The sequence below is a fragment of the Brachypodium distachyon genome, chromosome 2 (genome assembly GCF_000005505.3).
Source record: "Brachypodium distachyon strain Bd21 chromosome 2, Brachypodium_distachyon_v3.0, whole genome shotgun sequence".
Taxonomy (NCBI): Eukaryota; Viridiplantae; Streptophyta; class Magnoliopsida; order Poales; family Poaceae; genus Brachypodium; species Brachypodium distachyon.
The window spans coordinates 51,805,166-51,814,979 of NC_016132.3; the positions used below are offsets into that span (position 1 = coordinate 51,805,166).

Sequence of the window (9,814 nt, forward strand, 5' to 3'; positions counted from 1 at the left end):
GGGATTCGAGCGGGGTAGATGTAATCTAGTGGCGGCTCGACAAGATCCGCCGACGCCATTGATGGGCGTGGGCCAGCTAGGAGGTCGTCGTCGATGGGCGAGTCAGCGCCGGCCGGGAGATAGCCATGAGGCCACCGGCGATGAGCGAGTTGACGCTAGCGGGGAAGGTAAGTTTTCATATTATTTGCAAATAAATAACTAAAACCTAAAAAAATTGAGAAAAGCAAAAGAAAAATCAAAAGTGGAAGAAATTTAAAACTAATAAAGTAAAATTTAATAAAGTCAAAAGCTAACGAAATTAAAACTAAAAGCTGGCCGAAAAAGCAAAAAAATAAATCAAACAACCCAAAAATGGTAATATCAGATTTTTGTTATGTAAAAGTTTGAGAAACATTTCTATTATACATACATACCGAAAATTATTTGCCTAATACTCCATCTGTTTCTAAGTAGAAGAAGTCATAACTCTGTCTGCATCAAATTTCTTCAAGTTTGACCAAGTTTTTAGAAATGTCTACAAAAATCTACAATATCAAATGAGTATATACCATAAAAATATATATAATGACAGATTTAATAAAACTAATTTAGAAGTTTAGATACCGGTACAATTTTCTATATATTTAGTCAAATTTAAGAAACCATTCTCGAAAAAAAAAAGTTGTACTCAAAACAAATGTTTATGAAAGCGAGAAAATAAGTTTTTGCGTGGTGCAATATTCGGTAAGATACGACATGCTTCCGCCGGTTTTTTTTATGAGGCGTGTTGGGAAAAGGTCAAGCAGTCCGAGTTTACAAATTGCACACGCAGACGGCGTGGCTCCCAACACCGCACCGCACTGAGCGCACGGAATGTTAATGTACTCCTTGGCTCCTTGCGACCAGCGGGGCTGAGAGCTCCTTTTCTAATCTTTTCCTGGCAGGCTGCGACCAGCGGGGTTGAGAGCTCCTTTTCTAATCTTTTCCTGGCAGGCTGCGACCAGCGGCTCTATTGTTCCGTTGATCAGTGTGCCCCGGTGCCCCCAGCCCACACGGCACTCCGCCGACCTCTGCCCGCGTTCTGTGCAGAGTCAAACGATGGCCTCGATGGCAACGGCGACGGCTCGGCACGTGGTCGCCGTGCCGTTCCCCGGCCGCGGCCACATCAACCCGATGCTGGCCGTGTGCCGCCAGCTCGTGGCCGCCGCGGACGGCGCCCTCGCGGTCACCGTCGTCGTCACGGAGGAGTGGCGCGGGCTGCTGGCCTCCGCACCGCTGCCGGACCGCGTCCGCTTCGCCACCATCCCCAACGTCATCCCCTCCGAGCACGGCCGCGGCGCCGACCACGCCGGCTTCATCGAGGCCGTGCACGCCAAGATGGCGGGGGCCCTGGACCGGCTGCTCGACCGGCTGGAGCTGGACCTGGGGCGGACGCCGGACGCTATCTTGGCCGACACCTACCTGACGTGGGGGGTGGCGGCCGGCGCGCGGAAAGGGATCCCGGTGTGCTCGCTGTGGACTCAGCCGGCCACGTTCTTCCTCGCGCTCTACCACTCCGACCGGTGGCCGCCGCTGGATGGCCGTGCCAGCGAAGAAGGTACAGTATTCTCTAACTGGCTATGCCATGCTGCAAGATTTTGTTTCAGAGCGGTGTAGAGCAAGTTTCTGATTGCAATTATATAGAGCAGTGTCATGTGTTCATTGTTCAGGCATTCCTGCCAGTGTGTGTGTGAGCTCGATTGCTGCTTTAGCAAATCGTAGACAACTGCATATGCTGATGTGTGCTACTTGTATGCTGTGTAGAACTAAGCATCAAGTCCTTGGAGGAATATGTCCCGGGCCTCTCATCAGTAAGGTTGTCGGATATCAAGATCTTCCGCTCCTGGGCGCGGCCAATGGAGATAACAGAGGAGGTGTTCGCCCACGCACGTAAAGCGCACTGCGTCCTTCTCACCTCCTTCCACGAGCTCGAACCCAGCGCCATCAACAGGATGGCAGAGTCACTCCCATGCCCCGTATATCCAATCGGCCCTTCCGTTCCACAGCATATGCCACTCGAGGGAAGCAAGATTCACGAGGAGGAGGAGCACCGGAGCTGGCTGGACGCGCAGCCGGAGAACTCGGTGCTGTACGTCTCGTTTGGCAGCTTCGTGTCCATGGCGCCCGCGCAGCTGGAGGAGATCGCCATGGGGATCCGAGACAGTGGAGTCAGGTTCTTCTGGGTTGCCCGGGACAAGGCCCCCGATGTGCGGCGGATGTGCGGCGGCGGCGACAAGGGCGGCTTGGCGGTGCTATGGTGCGACCAGCAGAAGGTGCTGTGCCACCCCTCCGTCGGCGGCTTCCTCAGCCACTGCGGCTGGAACTCGTTGCTGGAGGCCGTGCGCGCCGGAGTGCCATTGCTTGCGTTCCCCGTCGGGTGGGATCAGCTGGTGAATGCCCGGATCGTGGCCGACGAATGGAAGGTCGGCATCAACCTGAGGGAGCAGAGGAGGGAGGATGGCGTTGTCAGCAGGGCCGCGATCTCTGCTGCCGCGGCAAAGCTGATGGATTTGGACCGTGGTGCGAGCCAGGAAATGAGGAGAAGAGCTGGAGAACTGCGTCAGGCTTCCCGTAGCGCGGTTCAGGAAGGCGGCTCGTCGCATCGTTCTCTGAGCAATTTCGTCCAAGATCTCATGGAGGGGAGATTGGGCGCTGCAGAAACTTCGCAATGATTTTTCTTCGGTTTGTCCTCGACTCCTCGGCCAGCGACAGAAAAGTAGTCGCTTACAGGTAACAATAATGCAGGGCAATAAGGCCAGGTTCAGTTCAGTGCCATACTGAGTTTCAAAAAAAAAAGTTCAGTGCCATACTGTATGTTCCCCCTTTTGACAAGAGGTCTGAAGAAGCTCAATGTGCAGCCGGTTTTAAAATTTTCCAGTGTTGTAACTTTCAAAACCGATTTGGAAACGTCAAAAGTCACAGCTCTTGGATGGAATATCCGAATCAAAAATCTGTTTTCATCGGAGCATTTCCTTCAAAACTAAATCTCACTATGATAATTTGACACGTTTGGACAGCTTTTCTCTTTATGCTGCACTTTGTACTAATTATTATGCATGGTTTGTGCTGAAAACAATTCTTAAAAAAATCACCAACTCTATAAGGTGAAAAAAGAAAAGAAAAGAAAAGAAACAAGTAGGTGTACTAGTAAGGGCTTAATCGGTTTACAGGATTTTGAAATCAGGGCTTAATCATGGCCCGTTTAGCCCGTCAGTTCAAAAAAGCCCTCCAATATCTTTAAAAATTCAGTTTTTTTTTGAAAATGAGCAAAGTGTCCGGCCTGGGCCCGTTTAGCCCGGCCTTTTTTCGGCCCGGCTCGTTTGGCCACGTATAGCTGCAAAAAAAAAAACTTTCCCTCAAAAAAATAAAAAAGCTGCAAAAAAAAGCTGCACGCTCCTTTGCACTCCACAGAGAGAACATATTGTGCCCGAGCCAAGAGCGCGGCCGCGGCAACACAACAAGAGCCACACGCGCAAGCGCAAGCATACACTCGAAACGCAGCACACAAGATGGCCGCCGCCGGGGACGAGCCGCGCCGCTGCCACGTTGTCGCGGTGCCGTTCCCTGGCCGGGGCCACGTCAACGCCATGATGAACCTGTGCCGAATCCTCGCCGCGCGCGGCGCCACGGCCACCTTCGTCGTCACCGAGGAGTGGCTCGGCCTCCTCTCCTCCTCCTCCGCCTCGCCGCCGCCGCCCGGCGTCCGCCTCCGCGCCATCCCCAACGTCATCCCCTCCGAGCACGGCCGCGCCGCCGACCACGGGGGCTTCCTCGACGCGGTCTCCACCGTGATGGAGGCGCCCTTCGAGCGCCTCCTCGACCAGCTCCTCGAGGAGGAGGGGGAGAAAGAGGGGACCCCGCCGGTCTCGGCGCTCGTGGCCGACACCTACTTGCCGTGGGTTGTGGGCGTCGGCAACAGGAGGGGCGTCCCGGTCTGCTCGCTCTTCCCCATGGCCGCCACCTTCTTCTCCGCCTACCACCACTTCGACTGCCTCCCGCCTTGCCTTGCCGACAAGCACGACCCGGCCTCCGGTGTGACAACGGGTCAGCTTCCCCTTCCATTGTGTGTTGCTTCTAACTTTCCAAGCATATATGCCTGATGGATAGATACTACTCCTGATTTGTGAACCAACAACGACATTTTTATTCAATTTATCGGTCCTTGCAATGCATCTATCAAGTGGTGGGTTTGGATCTGTTACGATCTGATCTATGAATACATCTTATTCATGGATGCTTGGTAACTCTGCAAAAAAAATATAGCAGTAATGCTATTCTGCTTACTATGCCGCAGTATACAAAGAGGTACTGTATTTGTCAACTTCTCATTGATTCAAGTGGCATTGTTTATATGCACATCCCAAAGCGGTCCAACTCTTATGATGCGGCAGCTGCTTGTGCAAAGGTCCCAGTGGTAAAACATTGCTTAACAAGGCAGTGCATTGCTAAACATGAAAATGGCTTGTTAATCACATTTTTTCTTCCAAAAAACGTGCAGAGATTGCACGGTCATTGTATTACGAGAGAAGAAAATACAGTAGCTGATTACAACGCACATGGCACTCAGCCTACTCTCGCACACTCCCGCCCAAGGTCACTAGCTTCCTCAAGCTGAACTCCGCTCGTCTACACTTGTTGACAAATGTACCTGTCTTTAGTCAATGGCACGAGCTATTACTTGTATGTTAGTTTGTCGCACATGCTATTACTGAGAGATGATCTATTCTATTGTTCTGAGAGGAAATAGCTAACTTCTATTCAGTTATGTTCCATTCCTCAGCCAGACAACTGGAGAGCTACGTCCAAGACCCCCAAAGCTTATATCACATACATGTGTTGTTGTGATTGTGCCACATGGTTTCCATTTCTGGGCTTCCTTCTACACTAGTTGTAGTGGATAAAATTCTAATGACAGCTTCCAGCATTGCTCACTCATCTTCTTTTCTACAGATAAATCTGATCAGAGACTTGAGCACTATATCTCGGGCATGGCTTCAAGTTCAGTGACCTTATCTGATCTTAAGCCCTTAATTCACAACGAGAGAACAGTAAAGCATGTCATAGCAGCTGTCTCTAGCATCAGGGACGCACATTGCCTCCTATTCACCACTATGTATGAGCTTGAGGCCAGTGTCATCGACTCCCTAACATCAGTACTCCCCTGTCCAGTTTTCCCAATTGGGCCATGTGTACCGTACCTCACCCTCGAAGACCAGCATTCGAATCCCAACCTGACCCTCGAAGACCAGCATTTGAAGCCCAACGGAGAAGTTACCAGTTCAGGAGACTGCTTCACCTGGTTGGACTCTCAACCTGTGAACTCAGTGTTATACGTCTCCCTTGGCAGCTTTCTCTCCGTGTCTGCATCTCAGCTTGATGAGATTGCATTGGGCCTTGCAGCAAGTGAGGTCAGATTCTTATGGACTCTTCGTGAACAATCTCCTCGGGTGCGGGAACTTGTTGGCGACACCACTAGGGGCATGATATTGCCATGGTGCAATCAGTTGAAGGTTTTGTGCCATCCTTCAGTTGGGGGCTTCCTGACGCATTGTGGGATGAACTCAACGCTTGAAGCTGTCTTCGCTGGTGTACCTATGCTCACCTTACCATTGTTCTTTGACCAACCAATTGATAGCCGTCTAATTGTTGAAGAATGGAAGGTTGGGCTGGAGCTGCGGGATTGGACTGGTAAGGATCACCTGATTGTGAGCGAGGAGGTCGCGAGGGCTGTCAAGAGGCTGATGGCCTCTGACGTAGCTGATACGGAGGAAATAAGGAGATGTGCCCTTGGGTTGAAAGAGGTTTCTGGCAGAGCAGTCAAAAAGGGTGGATCTTCATATCGCAATCTCAGTTCATTGATGGAGATGTTGTGTTCGAAAACTGATCCTTGAAATGTATAATTTGTTCAGCCATTTGTTTGTCATTGTTGTATCATCAATCCAATGTATCTTGCAGTAGAAGTAGCCAGCAAATGAGGATTTATGTTCACCCTTTGTTGTATGTTGCAGTAGAAGTAGCCATCAGATGAGGATTTTATGTTCACCCTTTGTTGTATCATCAATTCAATGTATGTAACATCATCGACTTACAACATAAATCCTCGGAATCATGAAAAAAAGAGTCTAATCTGCAATTAGAACTGTCAGATAAACTTCATATTTTCATAAGAGAAAATTTCTTATTTGTAAAATTCCAAATCATTCTTCAAAGATTTTAGAACTGTCACAGATAAAATTAAGAACAAATTCAGAGCCCGTCTGCATATCTAACATATTCTTCAGAGAAACATTTCAAATCTTCAAACAGTTGTAAAATTCCAATTCATTCTTCAAAAAACATTCGGAAAGCAAGATTTTAGAACTGTCACAGATAAAATTCAGAACAATGTTTATGACTCTCGAATAAATTCAGAGCCTGTCTGCAACTCTGCATATCTCACATATTCTTTTTTTAGAGGATATCTCACATATTCTTCAGGAAACATTTCGAATCTTCAAACAGTTCTTCATTCATACTTATTTAGAACTGTTACAGATAAAATTCAAAAGACATATATATATACACCAAGACCAACGGTGTATTTTATGACACAAGTGGCAGTACTGCCAACCAAATCCTAATAGTCATCAGAAGTCAGATAATATTACTGACTTGTGATCAAACAGCTTAGCAAGTTTTCAACCCTTCTCGCACTTTAAAGCAAAAACTAACCAACACCACCAACGTCAAACGCACACAACTCCTTGAAATCCCTTATTTGCAGAACTCGAGTGCAGGTGGGCGTAGGGAGACTTCTCCCAACTTCTCATTGGAATACTTCTTGTAAACTACTCTCAGCTTGCTTTCAGGGGCAGTTGCGTGCGCGGTCACCAGGATCTTTGCACAGTCCCTGAAATTCACAGCAGAAAATGCTCAGTGCTGAAAATAACACACATTTGCAAAGAGATGTTCTGAGTAATGTGCATGCTTACATTAGCTGTGATTCAGTAAAGCCTGTGTGGTATGCAAGAGTATCTGTCCATAGAGGGGTTCTTTTCAGGGTGAGTCTAGCAGCATAGACAGAAGAGGCAGCAACTATGGATGGCTTGAACTGCACCAGCTGGTATTGCATCATGGCAAGTTCGGCGAAGAAGAAGGAGGTGTTCTCCATCTACATTCATTCAACCAATGAACTTGAGCAAACAAACTCCTTCTGAACAGTTAAATACATCTGATTACATATGGTCTATGAGTTATTTACCTCTTTATCATTCTTCAAATCAGAGGAGGACGCTGCCTTGGCGAAACGCACAAGGAAGACGTAAGCTGTAGGAACAGTGAGGTTCCATTGGAGTCTATTCAGTATACCCTTCTCCATACTCAGTATCTGCTCCCTTGTGTACGCACTGTCTGATATGAGAATGAAATCATTGACCTGCCAGTGTACAACCAATTAGAACATGAACGCAATGGACACTGTGAGGTTGGAAAAGAAAAGGGAAGGGGAGCAGTTTTCAGTCAACCTCTGGAGCCCATATTTCTTCATACTTGCAGGATATCAGCAGCGCTGAGACGCCTACAAGCTGCAGCTCTCTCCGGAGCACAGGCTGCATCGATAGAAACTGGTCGATGATGTACATAGTCAAGTAGAGCGTCTCCGGCATGAGGTCAAACTTCTGGTGCACTTCAATTATCCAATCGGCCAGGATGGCCCTCATTTTCGAGTTGATCTCCACCTGGGACTCAATATAGTCACAAGGGCGGCACTCGTTCTGCAAACAGGAAAGACCACCCTTCAGATACAAGCAGATCGCAAGATTTTCATTCACTGACTAAGGATCGATCATGCAGTTACCTCTGCAACTTTGTAGAAATTGTAGATGTCTTCTATGTAATCTACGACGGCAAGCTGGTTGTCGCCGTCGAGCTTGTCGATGTCCACTTCCAGAGGTTTATCGATTATTCCAGCCGCGACCTGGCATTGCAATGGTATAAATCATCAGACACACAGGAATATGGTGCTAGAAGGAACACACACATGACTGGACTGCAAGAAGTCGTAAAAAGCAAGTGTTCAACGTATGAGGGCACCTTTGATCTTGCGGTGAGCACAGAGGTGAGGGTGTTGATCACTTCCTTCCTCGAGCCCTTGCGGACGGAGCTGACACTGCCCTTCGACTGCTTCCTCGTGCTCACCTCGGAGTCGGAGCTTATCTCTATGACGTGCTCAGGTGGAGGAGGAACGAACTTGGCAGGGGCCTCCTTCCTTGTCAGCCTCACCGCAGGCCTGGCACCCGGATTCTTCTGCAGCACACCGATAGGTTCCAATCCTAATAAGCACGAGACCAAATTAATGCTTCAAGATGAAGCCGGCAAGCGTAAATTTACCTTGGCTTTCGCCTGCGCGTCTTTGAGGAGCTGCGCGCCGAAGTTTCTCGTGACCGGTCGGTGCGCCGGCTGCTCCTGGAGCTGCGGCTTCCTGTTTCCAAGAACGCGTTATGTTTCCATAGGAAATCACGGGAAATCATGGTGGAACGGCTCGGTTTTTTCCTTACCCTTCGGCGGCGCGGACGTTGACGACGTTGCCGATGTCGCCCAGGGCGCGCCGGTTCTTGGCGTCGGGTCTGCCCGCCATGGCGACCTTCTGCTTTCCCAGGACGTGAACGCCACCGCCTATCGCTGCAGAGTAGAAACGAGCAGAAGATGCTATGAGAAATTCGTCGTAAGGGGTTGGAACAAGCCACATCAAATCGGCACCAAAATGGAATCTTTCGTAAGAATTGCAAATAGGAAGCTGGCAATCCATCAATTCAGACCAAGAACGGGGATCAATTCTTGAACAATAGTAGAACAAGAAATCCTCTCTTGGTCGAAAGAAATCGACCGGAACAAACGAAAAAGGCATCCAGATTGAAGAACTCCAATCGATCAGACAGGGCCGACCCAAAAAAGAAAGAATCGAACAGGAGGACATAGCCTGCAGGAATCCATCTTTTCAACGAAGCAAAGAATTGTCACAAGAACAACCAGGAATCCACCAAGAACCCACCCCAAGAACCACGCCCAAGACCACTGCTCACCTCTGTTCTGCTGCAGCTGCGGAGCGGCAGCGACGTTCTGGTTGCGTGTGGCCATCTCGTCCTGCTCTTCGCCCTGGCCGAAGAGCCCGGAGAGCACCGAGGAGAAGAACGAGTGGAGACGCGCAACCCGCGACCCCTCTTCCCCGCCGGCGAGCGCAGCCACGGTTCCGGCGAGCTCGACAGCGCTTCTTGAAGCCCTCCGAGGCTCTTCTTGCTTCTCTCTCTCTCTCTCTCTCTACTTTTCCCTTCTTGCCTTCCCTTGGTCAATCAATGGCGCGATGGGGATGGGGACTACAGTTCTTGGAGGATGCGGCTTTCGGTAGGGAGGAGATATAACGACGATGCAGGGCTCTGTCAGGCGGGCGGCGCGTGGCTTTACGCGGAGCGGGGAAGAGGAGCGGCTACAACGGTCGGCACGGTTTCGTATCGCAACGGTCGGGAGGCGTGCGATCGGACGGCTGGCATTGCACGCGGCCGCAACAGGAAACTAGCCGTTGGGGTGGTCGATGGGATTCCCCTTGGTTGCTTCCTGGCTGGAAAGGTAAAGGCCTTTTTCACTGCTTGCTATTCCTATTTCCTTCCTAATAATTGAATGGAATGAGTTGTTTCATGTTTGCGGGGTCGCATTTGACATGGTAACAAGTTAATACTTAGCATCATTAGGAGATTTTATACGACAGCGAGACAATCTCATTGGCATATAGTATGGTTTTATTTCTCTTGATTCTGCGAGGCAT

General features: G+C 49.5%; 3 protein-coding genes across 3 annotated transcripts; 2 read left to right on the plus strand and 1 right to left on the minus strand.

Annotated features, from left to right (window-relative positions):
* The first annotated feature begins 900 nt into the window (after positions 1 to 900).
* On the plus strand, positions 901 to 3,022 carry LOC100843751 (UDP-glycosyltransferase 87A1). The gene is made up of 2 exons (XM_003564378.4): positions 901 to 1,576; positions 1,783 to 3,022. Exons 1-2 carry the CDS (start codon positions 1,078 to 1,080, stop codon positions 2,688 to 2,690), a joined length of 1,407 nt encoding a protein of 468 aa, XP_003564426.1. The 5' UTR covers positions 901 to 1,077; the 3' UTR covers positions 2,691 to 3,022.
* A 437-nt stretch (positions 3,023 to 3,459) lies between these two features.
* LOC100844351 (UDP-glycosyltransferase 87A2) lies at positions 3,460 to 6,136 on the plus strand. Its single transcript, XM_003564380.4, has 2 exons — positions 3,460 to 4,062; positions 4,969 to 6,136. Exons 1-2 carry the CDS (start codon positions 3,528 to 3,530, stop codon positions 5,907 to 5,909), a joined length of 1,476 nt encoding a protein of 491 aa, XP_003564428.1. The 5' UTR covers positions 3,460 to 3,527; the 3' UTR covers positions 5,910 to 6,136.
* Positions 6,137 to 6,501: 365 nt separating this feature from the next.
* Positions 6,502 to 9,421, minus strand: LOC100843139 (cyclin-B1-1). The gene is made up of 9 exons (XM_010234164.3): positions 9,078 to 9,421; positions 8,553 to 8,676; positions 8,386 to 8,476; positions 8,089 to 8,301; positions 7,853 to 7,972; positions 7,521 to 7,769; positions 7,259 to 7,432; positions 6,990 to 7,168; positions 6,502 to 6,907 (listed from the first exon to the last, which is right to left on the minus strand). The coding sequence occupies exons 1-9, from the start codon at positions 9,130 to 9,132 to the stop codon at positions 6,772 to 6,774; spliced, it is 1,341 nt and encodes a 446-aa protein (XP_010232466.1). The 5' UTR covers positions 9,133 to 9,421; the 3' UTR covers positions 6,502 to 6,771.
* Positions 9,422 to 9,814: the final 393 nt, after the last annotated feature.

Excerpts from the sequence above, each read along its gene's own strand:
- LOC100843751 (XM_003564378.4), top strand. The coding sequence starts at position 1,078 with ATGGCCTCGATGGCAACGGCGACGGCTCGGCACGTGGTCGCCGTGCCG. Across the intron at positions 1,577-1,782 it reads TGGCCGTGCCAGCGAAGAAG|AACTAAGCATCAAGTCCTTG; the intron begins GTACAGTATTCT and ends TATGCTGTGTAG.
- LOC100844351 (XM_003564380.4), top strand. The coding sequence starts at position 3,528 with ATGGCCGCCGCCGGGGACGAGCCGCGCCGCTGCCACGTTGTCGCGGTG. Across the intron at positions 4,063-4,968 it reads GGCCTCCGGTGTGACAACGG|ATAAATCTGATCAGAGACTT; the intron begins GTCAGCTTCCCC and ends TCTTTTCTACAG.
- LOC100843139 (XM_010234164.3), bottom strand. The coding sequence starts at position 9,132 with ATGGCCACACGCAACCAGAACGTCGCTGCCGCTCCGCAGCTGCAGCAG. Across the intron at positions 8,677-9,077 it reads GCAGCTGCAGCAGAACAGAG|CGATAGGCGGTGGCGTTCAC; the intron begins GTGAGCAGTGGT and ends TCTACTCTGCAG. Across the intron at positions 7,169-7,258 it reads ATTTGAAGAATGATAAAGAG|ATGGAGAACACCTCCTTCTT; the intron begins GTAAATAACTCA and ends GAATGAATGTAG.